The following is a 20,651-nucleotide window of genomic DNA, read 5'->3' as shown; positions in this document are numbered from 1 at the left end:
TGAGGGGTGTCCTTTTAGAACGTAGATGAGGAGGAATTTATCCAGAGATTGGTGAATCTGTGGAATTATTTGCCATAGGCAGGTGTGAAGGCCAAATCTTTATCTATAATTAAGACAGAGGCTGTTACATGTTTGATTGTACAGGGCATGAATGGATATTGGGGGGGGGTGAAGGTAGGCGATTTTGTGGCTGAGGGAAAATGGAAGAGCTATGAAGAAATGGTGGAACAGACTCTGGGCCAGATGCACCTATAGTTTATGGTCTTGTGGTATCACATAGCTAACTGTGATCAGAGTAGGGAGCTTTAGGCTTCAATGGGTGTTGGTTGCTAGCCTATCCCTTAAGACGACAACAGAGAAATTTAGAAAGGGAAGTCTCAGATGGGCCGTGTGATGGTGAGAGCAAAAGTATTGAAATGTTCAAGTTCTGTGTGAATGTAGGAAGCAGCATCACTAAATTCAGTTTATTGGAAAAGGAGTTAAAGGATGAGACCTGGGGCAACTATGGGAGTTGCCGTAGATAAATATTTGACCTAGAGAAGGTGCATTGAGTTGAAAGAGTTACTATCCAAGTGGGTACAAATTTCATCTTTCAAATGAATGTGTTGATGGAGGGGATCTTGTTTAAGAAAGCACCTGTACCCTCAGTTGGAGGTGCTGATTGTTTAATCTTCACGGTGAGCTGGTAATAGAAGACATTGGAAATATCAGTAATTTATGAGGACAGGGATTGGACTGTGGAGAACAGATAATGGGCAGGAACAGGCTGAAATATCAAGTCTTTTAGATAATATTGCCTGTGGGACTTGGGCCTTGACTGAAAGATATGAGACTGGTGGCTACGAAGGGAAGATGTGAAGAAATGAGATCAGAATCCTTTCTTTCTCTCCAATAGCATTCACTAATCTATTAACCAAAGAACTCTAAGGGTCTTGCTTGCTCTAATCAGAAATTTCCCCCTTGTCTTATCCGTCCACTCCCATCCACTCCAACTTAAAACTAACTTGTTTTCTCACTTTCCCAACTCTGAAGAGTCTTTGAACTGAAATATTTATTATGTTGCTCTTTTCACAAATGCTGCTCGACCTGCTGAGTGTTTCCAGCATTTTCTGTTTTTATTGTATATTTTTACTTCTGGGAAATCCTGTGTAAAATCTTAAAGTTGAGAACAATCCACATAAAGGGTGATGTTATTTACTGTTTGCAGATTTTATTTAGTGTGTGTCCTTAAATTCTTAAACTCTATTGTATGTTTTCTTAATAGAGTATTCTCATGCAATTTCATCCTGATGCGTTCTTCTTGCAAGGTTACTAAGCTTTGCTCAGCTCTTTTAAAGAAAGCCAGTAAAAGATGTTAATTCTAATACTGGATTGGTAAATCCAAGCAGTCGAAAATCTTCATTGTGATGGTTTTTACCATGTTATTAGTTCAATTGTATATTTGTTTAAATGGATTACAGCCTTCACATCTTCTTTCTTTCTATTCCCGCCCTTTATGTGCCAAAAATAGTTTTTTATTTGACATTTTGATCATTATTTCATACACCTTTACTGCATTTTTTAAAAATTCTGGCTCTTAAGTATTTCAATGACCTTGTTGCTATAGTTGTTGAAGATTGTTACCTGCATTTGTTTCTCTTCTAACTTTGTATTCCAGACTTCCTTTGTAGCCTAGTTAAAAACTTATTGGTGGGCAAAACAATTTTGTGTTGCTTACAGCAAACATAATTCCCATGTCTGAATTCTGAACCAGAAGTACATTGTAGGTGAAAAGTTTTGAAATCTGATAATTTTTTTAAATTAACAGCTTAAAGCCCAAATTTTTTGATTTTTTTCTTTTTCTTCTTCTTCTTTCTTTACACCCGCCATGTTTCATTCAACTTACGGTCACTTCTGGTTAATTGCGACACATCGGGACCAATACATATTGGCCCAATTATCAGCTGTCCCATTTAGCCAAAGTTTCATACAAATAATTTTTTTTAAAAAAAGTATATTTTGTTAAAAACTACCATATAACTGAGTAACAAATTATGTATTTAAATGAAATACAGAATAAATTAGAACACATTTAATATTACCATGCCATTATAAAAGTGTGTATTAGTTCTTAATAGTTTTTGGAGGAATTCATCCAGTGTATGTTGCTGTGTTCTTTTGATTGACTTTAAATGAACAGAATCAGCACAGGCATCTAGTGCAGATAATGGTGTCTTCATGTAATGCTTTCAACGATTGCATCCTCTTCAGTTTCATTGTAACATTCAAGAAGATTGTTGATACTTCCAAATCTTTGTTGTGCCTAACTTGTTGAAGGAGTGAAGTCGTTTCATTTACTCTCGGCCATTTCTGCCATCTCTAAGTCTGAATGCTTGAAATTCCAGTGAGTAAAACAATTCTGAATTGTCTTAAGCAACACACACAAAATGCTGGAGGAACTCAGCAGGTCAAACAGCATCTAAGGAAAAGAATAAACAGTCAACATTTTGGACTGAGACTCTTCTGGCCAGCTTTTTGTGGGCGTTGCTTTAGATTTACAGCATCTACAGATTTTTGCATGTTTCTGAATTACTGCTGATTTCTCGTCAGCTATCCATGACAAAAATCACTGCTTTTTGAACACAAGCCAACGCAAATGATGCTATTTAAAAGTTATTCACTCTAAGCACAGTGTAGTGCCTTAACAGCCACACAAGTTAGAGCTGTTCGGCAATAATTTTCTGCCCCAGTTAAGCGGCGTAGTGTCTCAAATAAGCGGCTGACCCAATTAACCAGAATCCACTGTATTTGCTACCAGCTGGGAGAGAGTCAGATGTAATTTACCTAACTGTAGTCTCAGAGATTTGAAACTCCAGGTCACCTTTAAAGTGTTCATTTGCTGTTTGCAAAAGTATTGAGCATTTTAGAAGTGTCTCAATTTTTTTTTAATATAGCGAAGTGAAATGAAATGGACGTGAATAGCTAATTTCACAACTTGTACAGGGAAATATGAATGTAGTTTCAACAGGGAAATGGTGTGAAGCAACGATACCAAAGCAGATTTGCTGAAAAGTTGATGAATGGCTAAATAGTGGGTTTCTAACTTTTTAAACTTTTGACTCTTGCTCACTTGATCGTCATTATTTTACTGAATTGACAGAAAATATGTTGTAGCAACTCCACAATTTTATGCACATTTTCAAACTTACTTCAGCAAGGTCTTATACAGTGGTAGGATGAGAATTAGAATATGTGCATTGGTTTCATAGGAACAACCTTGAAGCTGTTTTAGAAATACAGGTTGAGTGGCCTTCATCCGAAAATTTTGAGCGCTGCCGTGACATCACAAATGGAAACTTACTCAAGTTGCTCGGAAGATTTCTGTGCATCACAGACAGTTCTGGGAAGTGACTTTGTGTAATGTCATTGTGTTAATGAAGAATAGAAAAAACTACATCAAGCGAAAAATGAAGCTCTTGGTCATGTATTTAAAGAACAGCTATGTCAGCGTTCGGGTGAACATGTGCAGCTTAGCACTATGCTGATCATGAAACAAGAAAAGATCTATCACAATGAACGGAATTGTGAATATTCAGCAGGCTAGTTGCAGAAATTTAAGAAAAGGCACAGCATTACATTTTTAAAGATTTTTTTTAAAAAAGTAAAGGTAAAAGTGTCTGCTGATCATGAAGCAGCAGAGAAATTCATTGACTGGTTTGTGAAGATTTTCCATCAGATGATCTAACTCTATAACAAGTCTACAATGCTGATTGTTTTTATACCTTGCATAAGACCTTGATAAAAGTAAAATACAAATACATTGTACTGTAACCTTTTAATCAAAACACGGCATCGTAGTTGGAGACTGAAAGCCTGCCATTTTCTGTTGTTCAACAGCTGACTCAGGTATTCTCTGGATGCTGTTGTACTGCTTTTGTTACCCTGCACGCATTATATTTTCATTAAATCAGTAGTATGTAATAATTTTTATTTTTAAGTACATATGCGTGAGACTGCTTACTGGTAATACATAAATTCAGAGTCGGAAATGATGGCAGTCCTAAGCTATCTCATTATATATTCCAAAATCTGAAACACTTCTGGTCCCAAGCATTTTGGATAAAGGGTGCTCAACCTGTACTGTAATATTGGACTCCCAAAGTGCTTGGGAGTGGGATGAACAAACAAGTAAGTCTTCTCATTCTATCAAAGCCCATACATTATTTTAAGTCATATAAATAAGTACCCTATATATAAACTTAGAGAACACAGGATATACAAGGGGGAAAAGAAAAATTGTACATGCAGTGAACACACATTTGAGTTGATCTTCCCAGAATAGAGCACAGGGAAAACTTTGATTGTTGAAGTACGTTTGTAGTAGCTTCCTTTGCAGGAGTCATAGGTCTATGATTTTATTCTTTTAAAATTTTTGTAGAAATTCCGTTGTCAAGAATTGCATATTCTGAGAAGCCATTGAACTAAGTTTTTTAATAAGAATGGATCTTATGTCTGGAAATGTCATGATTTTGTAACAAGGACAATCTCAGGTGTAGTATTGTTGACTTGAATGGGCCATGTGACCATGTGCTTTTCAGAAAAGCAGCCGCTGCTTCACCAACATAACAGGATTTTAGTAATATTATTCTAGAGCAGCACAACTGGTTTTGCTGTTTTTAAAGAACAAAGAATCAAATCAAGAAGGCCATGCAAATACATGTTTTCTTGTGCCAGAATGTTGAATGACAGAATCAACCTGACTGTTCAGGCGGCTTTTGTGTTTGCTGGCTTGATCTGTGTTTTTTTTTTATCAGACACTTGAGAAACAGATTGCTATTAACATTAACACTGAAAATTCAAAAGCTGCTGTATGGTTTGCTGCTTGAATGATCATGAAAAATAAATGCACAAGAAGCACTAGTTGTAAAAGACCAGATGGTCCAGTACTCCACAAGTAGATTCCAAGGTGCTGGATTTGTCTCAATTTGCAAAGAGAAGAATGAGTGACAGTGAACAAATGGAAAAAGCAACAGATTATTCTGAAAAAAATTCAAGCACACGATGAAATACACGTGTTAAGGGTTTTGTGACGCATGATGCCAGTTTTCAAACGGTTGCATGAAAATTCTTAAATGTGTATTATCTTGACATTTTTAATGGGAAAGAAAACTTTTGGAACCTAAGAAGTAATTTCTTGTTATCTAGAAAAACTGGCAAGTAAGGATTTTGCTTTCAAAGATTGTGCAATGTAGATCTGTTGGAATTCTTTCTGTATACAGTGATTAGTAGCTGAGGGGGAAAATGGAATTTGCCTTTTGGAAAATATTTGATGTTCAGTATTGAGATTATATTCATTTATCTCCAAAAGGCATGCCAACTTGTCCATTGCTTAAAACTAGGCTCCTAAATGGGTTTGAGCTCCCATCAGATCAAAAAAAAAGTAAAAGCTGGAACAGCTCAATGGGTCAAGCAACATCTGTGGAACAAGAAGGGTTCAGAACTGAACTTCAGCAGTTTCTCTCTCCACAGGTGCAACCTGACCTGCTCAGTTTTCAACATTTTTTATTTTTTATTTCTGATTTCCAGCATCAACATTTTTTTTAAATTTTCAAGTCAGAACTTTACTAGGTGGACAGTGGAAAAGGTTGAGGGGAGTCCTCAAATTCGCCAAGGAAAAGTAATAGCATCACCACAGGTCGCTGGACACTGACCACTCAAAATGGAAATTAAGTATTCAGGATGATATTGAGAGCCTGGAATTCGTTTGTCAGGAGTACCCAAAAGCCCACTGCAATTAGAAAGAATAACCACCTCATCAAGTACCTCCTTCCATACCTGTAGCAGTCTACAGGTCCTAAATTGTCCTCACTGGGCACCTCTGAGTGCATAGATCTGAAATGGTAATAGATCAGCTGCTGGGGAGAAGAGTAGGAAGCAAGATGGTGCGACTTGTATTTAGAGCTTCAGAAAGAATTGAAGAAATAGCAAGACAGGCAGTGATCAAAGAGTTTTGTTAAACGAGTTGTCAAAGTGAGAGAGTTAAATTTTCACGAAGGTCCCAGGGAAGTTCAAACCCAGTGGCATCAAATTTCTTGTATTTTGAGCAAAATTCTGTGACAATATAAATCTTAAATAAAAAAGTGTTAAATGTAACATTAACTTGTCAGTAATTTAATACAAAAGGGGCCATCTATCTGACCATTATGAAACCATAGGAAACTTCAATGTTAGATTTAGGAGGGGAACAAATTCTGTCCATTTTATTTTAAAAATGTATTTATTGAGTGCTGAATTTAAATAGCACAGTAAATTCTAGTTGTAATTTTTATTCATTTGCTATGTCTGACAAAGAAAATGTGGCTGAGTAGTAAGTGGTGCACTGAATGAAATGATAGCAACAGAAAGTGACTGGAAACCATCAGCAAATCAGACAGTATAGTCCATGCTTTACATAGGCATTTGATCTTCTGTACAAATGTGAATGGTAGTTTAGTGGGATGTGACCCCATCTCTCCTTGTTTTCCCCTCCTAAAATAGCCAAAAATAAGTATTGTAAAATGCTTGTTCTTTTAATACAGCACGAAGAAAGATTATTTTCAATGAATAGTGCTGAGCATCTACAGAGTATTTCCTGGAGACATTGAGTATTATGTTCTTTTTACATATAGTTGCAAATTCCTTTATGCCTCAGGTTTTAAACAATTATTTTAATGCACAATGGAGAGTGGCCTCTGGCATTTGTATAGATATTATTTGTACAGCTTAGACATATGAGTGTTGTCAGACATAGTGCTTTGGGAGCATTTCAACCTGATGCCTCAGGAAACATTTCAACACTGGTTCCTGATGAGCTAAGAGCAACATTATCTTCCTGTTCACCTTAGATGAAAAGTTTTCTTTTTAAACAAATGTCCAGTAAAGAGTACTCTCCAAATTTATAAGTCTAGAAATAAGTGTTGCGAAGCACTGTAATGCAACTGTAGTGAGTTGTTCATATCATCAGCCGAGAATCTTTTAGCCCTGGAGGAACCCTTGAAATAATTTTCAGGTCTCAGGGGACCCCTGCGTAAAAAATTATATCTACAGCTCTCGCTGCATTAGTATGTTGTGGATGTAATCTAAAAATAATTGTCAATGCTGCTTTTATTCTAGAGAATGAATTTTTAGCCAACGTTTCTTGAAAAAAGCAGGTGTTAAGCTCAGCTTACCTTTCTTGAAATTAATCTCTTTCTTTCCTTTCATAAATTTTAAAAACTCGGGATTTCTATCCTTGCTCTTGATGCTTGTTAAACAAGAAAAAACTTGCTCACACATGTAAGAAATTGAAAACTGCAGCAAAATGTCTATTTGCTTTCCTATGAATGGCAGGATATTCTTCTTTCCCAGAAATCCAGAACTTGTCCAGGGGCAGGTCACTAAATCATATCTTGAGTGCATGATCAGACTACATCTCCCAAAGTTCTTCCTCTTCTCCCAATGTCAAGTTCTTAGGCTGAGCAGAAGATTTGGAGAAAGGGTCCCTCACCCAGTCATACAGTTGTGTTGAAAGGGAGGAAAAATGCTGTTCAATGTTGTTCTGCAGTTCTTCCAGGTGGTTTTCAATAAGACCTTGAGATTTTCTGATATCCTTCCTCACTCTCAAGCCCAAACAGCTGTGGAAATATTTCAAGATTTCCTTTTGCAACATGATTTTTTCAGAGATTCACTTTCCTTTCAAATCCAAGAACCTTGTCACTTAAACTCAAAACATTTTCTCCAAGGCCTTGCAGAAACTTGTTCAACTGGTTCATATGATGAAAATTATCTGCTAAGTAGGCTAGTTTCTGCAGCCATTTTTCATCTTCAAAGCATTCGACAAAGTCTGGCCTACTATTTTCTTGAAAGTACACCTTTCAGCTCAAACACCCTGTCGGGAAGTCTTCCTCTGCTCAGCCACTGGATTTCTGTGTGTAGCAGGAGATTGGTGTGCTCTATTTGTCCAAGTTTTCACACAGTTTTTAAAACATTCTTTATTAAACAAAGACCAGTTTACTCTAAAGTTAACAATTGTTGTAGCATCATTCAGAACTTTATTCATTTCATCTCTTAAGAGTTTTTTATATCAGCACCTCTCTGAAGAAAGCAGAGTGTTGTGACAATCTCAGGATTTTCTTTTTTAACATGAAAAAACAAAACCTCTCATGGAGCTAAGCATTTATGGGGCACATCGGTACAGATGCCAACACCATTCCTCCAAGACAGACCTTTTGTGGCCAGATATGAGGACAAAACATTAAATATATCTTGGTCTTTGCTTGCTTCGGGCAGCTCTGTGCAGCAGAAAAAGTGTTCGTGAACTTCACCATCACTTACAAATCTTACAATGCTTACAACATGACATTTATTGGTGAAATCTGTTGACTCATCAACCTGGATAGAGAATCTTGTTTTTTCAGTATCACACAAAACCTCTTCAGCATCATATGTCATATTATCAATACGTCAACTTAGCATACTGCTGGAGATATTTTTCCATTTCTCATACTGCGTCTTGTCCATACATTTCACCGACTATAGCTACATGTTGGCATTATTAGATTCGCACCAACTGTGTGCCTTCCTTTCTGAGTAATAAGTCTGCTACTGAATAACTTGCTTCCCTGAGCCTTTTACTTGGATCACCAGTCCAAGTAAAACCCACTGATAAGTAGCTTTCATTGTAAAGATGGACTCTTTTTTTGTCCACTGTTGCACTAGTGTAGTGAAATGACTCAGAAGATTGTAATTCTTCATCATTAACCTTATCAGAATTGACCATAAGCCCAGGTTTAGGATCCTCCTCTTCAATATTTGCCACATTGAACTGTCTTTAGAATGAAAATTTCCCTCCAATTTTCTACTACACCGGTAGAATTTGTTTTCTCTCATAAATCAGTCAGTGGAGCATAAGGGGAAGTTGAAAGAGTAATTTGGGAGGGAGAGGTTAACATCACAACCAAGTTGGGCGAATCCATTCAATGCCTGGAAAACATACTTGACGCTCCTTATCAGCGTTCTGTTCTCCCCTCCTCCCCTCCATGCAATACAGTGCTCACCAATTATCAATGGCCTCCTCTATCTCGTGTTAAAAACCTAGAATGGACTTAACTGAATAAACATGGTCCAACTGCACACTGCCACACTGGGCTGAGATTGCAAACACAACTGCTCGGTCGCTGTCCACCACTGCGAGCACTAGAATTACACGTTGAGCGAAGTTCAAAAATGACAGGGTTTTTTAATCATGACCCCTCACGGAATCCTAGGGGTACCATGGTACCCTGGCTGAGAAACCCTGACCTGGAAGAATAGTGAACTGGCACTCTTAAACTTTAAGAACAACCGAATGAAAAAAAATTGACTTGATGCCCTTGGATAGTAGCAGCGGTGTTTAAGGCAACTGCTGGGACTAACACAGCTGCTAGCAGTAGCTTTATCTTGCATCTAACTCATTTAATGCTACAAAGTATGTGGTGCTGACTTTGTGTTGGTGTCTGCTTTTACTGTCTGTTATGTTTTGAAGAAGTGCTATACAGATGCATAAAATTAATGCAAGTTCTGCTATTCAGATGCAATAGTTCTCAGTACGGAATACGACAATCTTATGAAAAGAGGCTTTCAAAAATTGAGGGATGATAATGTATATGAGTCATTAGAAGCACCAAATTAGTTAATTCAAAAAAAGTAACAATGTGGCTTGTTTGTTATGTGATATCTATTCTAATGACTTCCTTTAGATTGTGAACTATGTACTGTTTTACTGTACTTTTTATTTCTTGATTACAGTAGTAATGGCAATGACTGATCTGCCACAGCTCTAATGAGAGTAACGTAGAACTCCAGCATCATTGCAGCAGATCCCACTCTAAGTTGTTGTTTGAGTTAGAAATTCTCTTTTATAAAGCAATTATTAAAATTTATTTTCCATTTTAATTTCTAGACTGAAACACAGAATAGCAGTTCAAATTCAGATGGGAGTCCACTTCCACTAGGAATGAAGAGGAAGAATGGGGATAATGATGATGACGACGACGAGCCACCAGATAATATCAGGTTTGTTTAATCCTATGGTTGCCTTGTTCAGCTATTCAATATATTCCTAAAATAGACACTAATTAGTGCCACTTAATTTGAAGTTGCTAATGCTATAATCTCTTCATCACTGCTTTTACAGTTGTTGAGCACTAATTAATATGGAAAAGACAGCAATGTTGAGAAGTATTTGGAGATACCGGAGCTATTGATTTTGAGTATGAGATTAATATGCAAGCAGGTTGTCCAATTAAAACTTCCTTCTCCCACTGAGATCAAACTGCAAATTAGGTGGACATATATCCATTTTATGCATACGTTATTATATAATCTGAATGCATGTATGGATACTAACTGGTTGTATTAATTTCTTCTGCATTATCACCTTAGCACCACAAAAGCTATACTGGTGCTGCAGACAAGTACTTCAAAGCTAAATATTATTTGAATTCTACTGGTGTGAATGGTAATGTTTTTAGAATTATCTAATTGTCTCGAAGTAGTGAGTAGAAAAGTGTTGTCAATTAATACTGAAGACTTATTTTATACTTGGATTCCTGCATCAAAGTAATTATATTTTTTTGATTTCTTTTTAAATAATCTGCTACAGTTCTAAGCAATGCGTAGCTTCAAATAATCCTGAGTTAATGATGTACTGTTGAGTGAAGGTGTCTGAATGCTTTTATTAGCCAGCTGTCATGACATGTCAATGCAAATTGTTTTTTTTGTCCAGTTAGAATTGTAGAGCTTTATTATTTCCCCTTGAGCCTGCTATGAACAACAAAAGAAAATGGGAGACCATTGTCCCTGAAACATTGCCTCAGTCACTGTACACATTTTCTTTTAATTTTCACAGTGAATTTCATCACTGGCTTTCTGGATTCGCTATGCTGGAAAAAATCATGTTTCCCTGTATCTATATAAAACTTGATTTACATCTTGTATACATTCTAGTTTAAATAAAAAACGTCAATAATTGGCTCTTTGGGAAATATTTGTATTTGTGATGGCTCATGAGTTTATATACTGATACCCGAGCCTTGACTGGCAGCATTGAGTAGTTAGTTTAGAACAGGTAAGACAGAGCTATAGTCCCAACTCAAGTGCCCAGATTTTGTACTGCATCTTGTTTTAATGTTGTTGTTGGGTATTAAATTAGTTGTTTGAAAATAATTCTGGTAAATTTTGTTCACTGCTTTCAGGCCTGGATTAGCTAAGCATAGCATTTTTAGCATTTAGCTTAGTATTTTTCTTAAAGCTTTAATGACTTGGATTCACATGCCTGTGCTTTGGTAAAACAAAACTCATAGCTTGACTGTCTAGGTAAATATTATGTCATGAACATTCAAGTCAATACAAATTTTTTTTTTAATGTGGATTGTGAAAAATGTTTTTAAGGCTTCATTTTGTGTTAGCAAGGAGAAAGCATTCTTTTTCTTCCTTCAGTATTTTTACTGTTTGAATAAAAATAACGGTAAGAAACAGGAGGTGTTAGCACTTTATACTGGGTTTTTGGTATGGTGACTGAAGTCTTGCTCAGAACTATACAGAAGCAAGGTGAAACTTGACAGTTTTTTTTGTCTTGTGCCTTTGGACATCAGATTAAATTCTGTATTCATTAAATTTGTTTCAGTCTTGAATGCTTCCAAGAGGTTTGGTTTAACAGTTCATTCAGAATATTGCTTTGTCCCATGGTTGCTTACTTTTTCAATCACATGTATTTTTAAGCTTCACTGCTTTAGCAAAACAAATTATTATAGTACATTGCTAAAATCAGAATCATTTTTAATGTAATTGACTTGTATGACATGAAATTTGTTGTTCTGCTGCACCAGTACAGTGCAAAAACAGAATTACTATAAATTGCAAAACTAAAAGGAAAATAAGGGGAGAACAGGGCTTAATTAACATAACAAAGATGTCGATGATTGGAACCATTACAGCATTTGATAGTGGCATTGAAGACTGGGCAACTTACATTGAAAGAGTGGAGTTATATTATGATTTATACTAAAGGCTGATTTATACTAATGCGTAGGCTCTGCGCCTTAGCCTGTGCAAGTGGCCTACATCGTTGTGAGCATTTATACTTGTGTGTTGGTGTGTCTGCATCGCTGTGCAATTCACGGCCAAAACGCTAGTTGGTGGTGGGGTTTCTATGCCACTGTGTTGCGTTTCTCTGTGTACTTCAAACAATGGTGACTGAAACCGAGCACATCATGCTGGAGTTGGAGCTAATAAATGTTGAACAAGAGTTAATTTTATTGAAATTACTGCAATGCAGAAAGGAGAGAAGACATCAGAGGAGATGGTGTGTACGACCATTGAACGGATTGAGGCAGAAGGAGAATTTTCTGTGCTTGTCCGGCCACTGAGAGACATGGACGAGGAAGTGCATTTCAAATATTTTCTGATGTCGGCAGGTAGATTTGACGAGAAGAAGCAACCGGAAATGCGATGCTGCCAAGTGGACCAATCACAGTCATTGCAGTCTGTATCGCTGGGACGCGTAGTTACATTTTTGGGGAGGTGCCCATCAGGCTACGGTGTAGGGTACGCGGTTACGCCGTACCTACTGCGTAGATTCGATGCAGAAGTATAAATTAGCCTTAATGGTGTTAATGATAAAAAGAAAGCCAGCGTCTTACTCAGTATTATGGGGGTAAAAACATACGGGCTGCTATGGAGCTTGTTAACCCCTGAAAAGCCAGCTGACCAACATGTTCAAGCAAATAGTAGACACCCTCAACAGCAGTTAAACCCCAAACCACTGGTCATTGCTGAAAGATTTAAATTTCAGAAATTGAATCAGAGCAAAAATGAAAGCATTTCTGAATATTGTGCTAAATTGCGCAAATTATCAGAACATTGTCAATTTGGAGCTGGTCTATCGGGATGCATTGAGGGACAGGTTAGTGTGTGGCATGCACTGTGAAACCACACAGAAGAAGCTCCTGTGTGAAAAAGACCTTGCGTTCGAGAAAGCGCTAAACATCTCAATATCAACGGAAACAGCGGCACGGGGTGCTTCCAAGATACAACAAAAATCTCTGGAATATGCCACAAATAAAACGTCACTGAACAGAAGTGAAGGAAAGAAATGTTACTGTTGTGGGAACAGGTCACATGACCCTGATAATTGTTGGTTTAAAGATAAAGAATGCAGAAACTGTGGCAAATAGGGCCACATTGGCAGAGTATGCAAAGCTAGTAAACAGCAGAAAAAGGACAAAATACAAAAAAACAAGAAACCCCAGAAAAGAAAATACAATAATGTACACAAAATGAAAGAAAACAATTTTGATGAAAACAACTCAGACAAAAGTGAATTGTCTTGTCTGCAGCTTCACAGCACGAAAGAGACACATGATCGAAGGGTAGTATGGATCACTGCACAAGTGGCAGGCATGAGCCTGAAAGTGGAGTTGGACTCAGGCTCAGCTTTAACGGTGATCTCTCTACACGACTGCAAATTACTGTTTTCTCACATACCTCTGAAACGAACTAAACTACTGCTAAAGACTTGCACAGGACAGAGAGTGCGTCCCAAATGTAAAATTAAAGTGACAGTAATCTACGGAGACAAAACACAGCAGCTGAACCTCTATGTACTGAAAAATGGAGGACCACAGTTGCTGGGACATGAATGGCTCAGGAAAATCCAGTTGGATTGGCACACCATCAAGGCACTAGATGGTCAGCAAGGGAGGACAGCAAGGCTACATCTGAGAGACTGTCACAAATACTTGCTGACTCTGAGGAAGTGTTCGTGAAAGGAATAGGAACACTTCAGGGCATGCAGGCAAAGATTGAGTTGGAGGAAAATGCATGTACAAAATTTCACAAGGCCAAACCAGTGCCATATGCAATCCGTCCTACAGTGACTGGGGTCCTGTCAAAGGTGGATTGGAGTGAATGGGCCACGCCTATTGTTCCAGTGATGATGAAAACCTCCAGCACAAAACCAGGAAAACCAAACAGGTGCGCATATCTGGTGACTTTAAAGTGACTGTTAACCCAGTTCTCCGCACAGTACAGTATCCCCTGCCCTGAATTGAGGACATCTTTGCTTCCCTGTCGGGAGGGGAACATTTCACAAAAATCGATTTGACCCAGGTTTACCTCCCAATGGAAATCGATGAAGCATCCAAGAAATACCTGACAATAAATACACACAACGGACTTTATCAGTACGACAGATTGGTGTTTGGGATAGCATCGGTGCCTGCAATCTGGCAAAGGTCAATGGACCAGGTCCTGCAGGGGATTCCAGGGACTCAGTGTTACCTGGATGACATCATTGTCACCGGCAAAGATGACGACGAACATCTTTCTAACCTAAAACGAGTGCTCACCAGGTTACGAGAATGGGCTCAGAGCTAATTGACAGAAATGTTGAGTTTTTCAAAAAGGAAATATCATACTATGGGCATGTGATCAACAAGGATGGCTTACACATGTCTCAAGACAAGATAGAAGCGGTGCTTAAGGCACCACCACCTGAAAATGTGTCTCAGCTGAGAGCATATCTTGGTCTAGTGAACTACTATCACAAGTTCTTGTCTAACCTATCCACAGTCCTACACCCACTGAATGCACTATTACAGACAGGGACACAATGGAAGTGGACTGAGAGCTGTGAGAAAGCGTTTCAAGAAACTAAAAGTCTCATAACTTCGAAGGGGTGTGCACACACTTTGACCCCTCCTTACCAATCCAACTAGCTTGTGATGCCTCGCCCCATGGGATAGGAGCTGTGTTATCGCACCTCTATTGACATAGAGGCCCTAAGCCTCATATAGGGAGTCAAGACATTCAGTCACTACCTGTATGGCCAAAGGTTTACTCTGTTGACTGACCATCAGCCTCTCGTGTCAAACTTCAATCCACGAAAAGGCATTCCAGTGATGACAGCACAAAGGCTGCAGCGATGGTTCCTTTTCGTAGGAGGTCACAGGTATGACATTGAATACAAGGGGGCGAAGCAACACGGCAATACAGATGGTTTGTCATGTTTACCACTGCCCACTTCTGAGATAACTATGCAAATGAATTCAGCAGAGGTCTTTCACATAATAGTTGAACAATTACCAGTAACAAACAGCCTCATTGAAAGACCCTGTTGTCAAAAGTATATGACATCACGGTAAAGGGATGGCCAGTTCAAGATGGACAGCTTCCTCCTTGCCTGTCGTAATGCAGTACACGCAACCACTATTCGAACCCCAGCGATGATGCTTCTGAACGGGAACCTGAGGTCCCGCATGGATCTTCTTAATCTAGATGTATGGCGTGATGTGGAAAACAGACAGTTCAAAAACTTGAATGCTAAGCTAACACGGAGCTTCATTGTGGGACAGTCAGCTCTTGCACGTGATTACCGGACTGAAAAGTGGCAACCGGGTATAATTTCAGCCATAGACGGGCCACTGATGTATAGAGTAAAAGTGGGAGAGAATGTATAGAGACGTCACGTGGATCAGTTCCTGGATGCTCAGGTGAAAAACACAACAACACCTTGCCTGGACTCCCATGACGTAGAAGCATGTCATGTGGATCAAATCCTGAATACTCGGGTGAAAATCACAACAACGCTTTACCCTGACTCCCCGGACATAGAAGCAAACACTCCTGATATAACCACATCAGCCTCATCCACAGATAAGTCTGTCATTAGTGCTGATGATCCACCTGATGTATCTGTGGAGACTAATTCCCCAAAGCAAATGTTTCAGGGCAGATGTTACCTGGAGCGGCAGAGAAGACCCCCGCGCCCCCCCCCCCCGAGACTTGAGTTACAATTATTATAATTATTATTGTTATTACGTTATTTTGTTATAATTTGATATTAAGTTGCTAAGTAAACAATTGATGGGAGTTTCTATGTTAAGGGTACACATATTTGTTTAGCATAGTGCCGTAGAAAAAAAAAGTTGATACACTATTAAAATAAAAGGGGAGGAGTGTACTATATAGTCTACTGTATATTATAGGACTACTATATGTTGTAGTAACACGTCGTTGTATGCGCTATTAAGCGCGTATTGAGCATGCGCTATGAGATGAGTATTGATCTGTACGTGTGTGTTCAGTTTAGTTGCAGTCAATAAAGAACCCTGTTAACTTAGCTCCAGTCTCCAGCGTTTTTATTTATAGCTTTGTTGTGTAACCTGGCCACATACACAACACTGTTCAATCTCCTTGATCAACTACCCAATGGTGGTCACAAAAGGGCATGTTCTGGATGGTGGGGGTCCTGAATAAATCACTTGTGGGCTACAAACACCACAGGACACAAATACCACCGTCAACCCGAATGGCAGATTTCATTGAAAATGATGGAAAGCATCAAATATTCTTGTTTAGCCTATTACAATTGAGAACCATAACTGCATCTATAACGTGTGCAGTCAGTGATGAAGTTTTAATGCGATTGAACTATCTATCGCTGCTTAAAGCCAATGGAAATAGACTGGACGGTGGCCAGCACACTGCCCCTTTATGAAGCTGCCGGCAAAAGAAGAGTTGACGTGTTGATCTGATGGTGTGCTTAAAAAAATAAAACGAGGTTTTTGACTTCCAATATCAACTATTTTGCTGGCAAATGTACAGTCTCTGGTAAATAAAATTGTCAGTCGCAGAGCTAGGGTGCTGTATCAGAGGGATGTTAGGAACACGTGCGTCCTTTATTTTGTGGAATTTTGGTTAACTCCTTCCATGCAGGACACAGCGATTTGAATAGACGGGTTCACAATACATTGTCAAGATAGGCCAGTCGAGCTTCTCAAAAGCAGAGGTGGAGGTGTATGGCTTATGATCAACTCCTCGTGCTGTACAAGTATGTCGGTGATGTCCCAATAATGCTTATTGGAATACCTTGTAATTAAGTGCCATCCATTTTACCTGCCGCGGGAGATTTCAGTATTTTGTTTAGCGGTGTACATTCCACCTCAGGCTGATATCAAACAGGCTGTAGATGAACTGAACGATGTAATCAACAGGCATGAAACAGCATATCCTGATGCCTTCACCATCATTCTGGGGGATTTTAACCAGGCAAGCTTGATAAAGTCACTAAATAATTATCATCAACATATCATTTATAGTACCAAAGGAAGTGAGACACTGGACTACTGTTATACTAAGTTCAAGAGTGCCTACTGGGCTAACCCATGCCCACACTTTGGAAAGTCTGATCACCTGGCTGTGTTTTTAGTCCCTGAGTACAGGCAGAGATTGAAGACTGCAGCACCAGTAGTGAGGACCAACAGGGTATGGACCAAGGAGGAACAAGAGGGCTTACCTGACTGCTTTGAATTCAGTGGACTGTTCTGTGTTCAGGGAGTCATTTTTGAGCCTGGATGAGTGTGTCACAGTTGTCACCAACTTCATTTAAACCTGTTGGATGAGTGTGCGCCTACGAAAACTTACTGTACATTCCCAAACCAAGAGCTGTGAATGAACCTTTTGTGGCATTTAAGTCTGTATAAGGAAACCTGCTATGACCTGCAAGGGGCTGTTTCAAGAGCCAAGAAACAATTCCAGGAGAAGTTAGAGGCAAAATCTAATGCTTGTCAACACTGGTACGGTTTGCAGACTGTTAATTCCTACAGAGCAAAACCCAACATCATGAATGGCCAACGTCGGGCTATCTTTCAAGTGGGTGAACTGTCACAAATCAGCATGGCCAGGTAAGGCTCTGAAAACCTGTGCCAACCAACTGGTGGGAGTATTCAAAGATATTTTCAATCTCTACTGCAGTCAGAAGTTCCCACCTACTTCAAAAAGGCGACAATTATACCAGTGCCCAAGGAGAGCAGCATGAGCTGCTCAATGACTATCATCCAATAGCATTCACATCTACAGAGGTGAAATGCTTTGAGAGATTAGTCATGGTTAGAGTCAACACCTCTCTCAGCATGGACCCACTGCAATTTGCCTATTGCTACAATAGGTCTACAGCAGATATGATCTCACTGGCTCTCCACGCAGCCTTGGGTCACCTGGACAATGCAAATACCTATGTCAGGATGCTGTTTATTGACTATCTCAGCATTTAACACCATCATTCCTACAATCCTGATTGAAAAGCTACAGAACCTAGGCCTCCGCAAATGGATCTTTGACTTCCTAACTGAAAGGCCACAATCTGTGTGGATTGGAAGTGGCGTCTCCACCTTGCTGGTGTTCCACAGCTATGTGTGCTTAGCCCACTGTTCTACTCCATCAATACCTGTGACTGTGTGGCTAGGCATAGCTCAAATGCCATCTATAAATTTGCTGATGATACATCCATTGTTGGCAGAATTTCAGATGATGTCGAAAGGGCATACAGGAGCAAGATATATCAGTTAGTTGAGTAGTGTCACAGCAACAACCTGGCACTCATTGTCAGCAAGACAAAAGAGCTGATAGTAGACTTAAGAAAAGGTAAGACAGGAATATAAACCAATCCTCAGAGGGATCAGAAGTAGAGAGAGTGAGCAATTTCAAGGTTGTGGGTATCAATATCTCTGAGGATCTAATCTGGACGCAACATATTGATGCAGCTATAAAGAAGGCAAGACAGCAGCTAGATTTCACTAGAAGTTGAGGATATTTGGTTTGTCAACTAAACACTCAAACTATGAATGTATGGTGGAGAGCATTCTGACAGGCCGCATCACCATCTGCTATAGCGGGGGGGGGGGGGTGCAGGGTGGCCACTGCGCAGGATTGGAATAAGTTGCAGAAACTTGTAAAGTCAGCTCTATCATGGATACCAGCATCTGTAGGTCCCAATACATCTCCAAGGAGTGGTGCCTTAGGAAGGCAGCATTCATCACTAAAGATTCTCACCACCTAGGATATGCACTCTTCACACTGATACCTTTGGGAAGGAGGTACAGAAGCCTGAAGGTGCATACTCTATGATTCAGGAACAACTTCTTCTCTTCTCTCGTACGATTTCTAAATGGACATTGAACCCATGAACACTACCTCACTACTTTCTTATTTTTATTTTGCCCTACTTATTTTAACTTGACTATTTAATAGATATATATACTTAATGTAACTCAATTTTTTTCTCTCTCATGTACTTTGTACTGTTACAGTAAAGTTAAATTTCACAACATATGCCGGTGATGTTACCTATGGTCCGGGGGGGGGGCGGGGGGGTGTGAGAAGGTAGTGGATTGTACCTGTGATGGAACTGCAGTCTCTTGCAAACCTGTGCATTGAAACCTCCATACCGTACTGTGATGCAACCAGTCAGAATGCTTTTCACTGTACTTTGTTAGGATTTAGTACATCACCAATAGTTTTACAAATTTCTACAGATGGCATACTTGTTTGTGGTTCAATCAGTCTGTTGAGCCCGGGATAGATCCTCTGAGATGTTGACACCCAGAAACTTGAAGCTGCTCACCCTTTCCACCACTGACATCTTAAACGTATCAGTATCGCTGCATGTAGTTGAGGTTATGGCTGAAGGAATAATTCCATAGGCTAAATCAGGGGTTCTCAAACTGGGGTCCATAGACCCTTTGCATAATAGCATTTGTCCATGGTATGAAAAAGGTTGTGAATCCCCTGGGCTAAGTGAATTCTTCAGTGAGGGCTTGTCCATACTCAGATTCAGAAATCATAGATTCCTTTATCTCTTCACTTGTAAACGGTTGTGATTGATGAATTTCTGAACTATCTATAATAGGAAAATAGAGTGATTTAAAAGTTCAACTCGAATCTTGAATGATGGCGCAGGCTTGAGATTTGACCTAATTATACTCATTTTTCTTATGTTCCTGGAGCGCATTTTGAAATTCCACTCAGCCAGTTTGTGAATTTAACTTCAGTTTGTGAAAACCTATAAAATATGTTTCAGAAAAATTATTATTAATCTCAAATGGTTGTAGAGGTTGATCAGGAAGCATGCCTTCCTTGTGTAATCACTTTCACATATTTGTGGTTTCATGTTCACCCTAGTATGTGCTGACACTTGAAGTGTTCAACATAATGGCATTCTTTTGTAGTTGCTGATCTTGTTGGTGTGAATTCAGGATGGAAGGGACCACTGAAGCAAGAACTCCTTCATTGCACTAGAATGTTCACTAAATCGGACTAAAGTGCTTGTCAAAGATGTGCATATAATGTTATTTCCAGTGATTGGTTTAATTCTGCTGAGAGGTTCATCAGGGTCTCTTTCTCCACCCCCACCCCATCAGAGATCTTTATCGAGAAGGCTGCATATGCCATATCCTTGACATTGTCCATGAATACTCTCATTCGTCCAATAATCTTTCAACCCCCCCCTCCCCCCACCACCACCACCACCACCACCACCATCAGGCAGGAGGTACCATAGCATTAGGACAACGACCCTTAGGATGAGGAACAGCTGCTTCCCCCAACTCAGGACTTCTGCACTCACTGCCACCACCCAGGTCTTATCACTTATCAAGCACCAGTAGTGTTATACTACTTATTTATTAAACTTGTGTTATAAGTGCACCTTATTATTTCTTAATTTATTTGTCGAGATATTGCTTTGTGTTGTGTACTGTGTTGTGCACATTAGTCCAGAAGAACGTTGTTTCATTTGGCGACATACATGTGTATGGTTGAATGACAATAAACTGAAC

The 20,651-nt window shown here is 39.2% G+C and overlaps 1 protein-coding gene across 2 annotated transcripts in view; it reads left to right on the top strand.

Moving 5' to 3' along the window:
• xrn2 (5'-3' exoribonuclease 2) overlaps positions 1–20,651 on the top strand; it is a 114,131-nt gene that overhangs the window by 40,988 nt on the left and 52,492 nt on the right. For both annotated transcript variants that reach the window (XM_063056238.1, XM_063056237.1), the window contains one exon: positions 9,938–10,050. In XM_063056238.1, the coding sequence (XP_062912308.1) occupies positions 9,938–10,050 (113 nt within the window). The remainder of the gene's footprint in view (positions 1–9,937; positions 10,051–20,651) is intronic.

The sequence above is a fragment of the Mobula hypostoma genome, chromosome 8 (assembly GCF_963921235.1).
Source record: "Mobula hypostoma chromosome 8, sMobHyp1.1, whole genome shotgun sequence".
Taxonomy (NCBI): Eukaryota; Metazoa; Chordata; class Chondrichthyes; order Myliobatiformes; family Myliobatidae; genus Mobula; species Mobula hypostoma.
The sequence above is the reverse complement of the archived record's forward strand: the minus strand, read 5'-3'. Positions and strand labels throughout refer to the sequence as shown.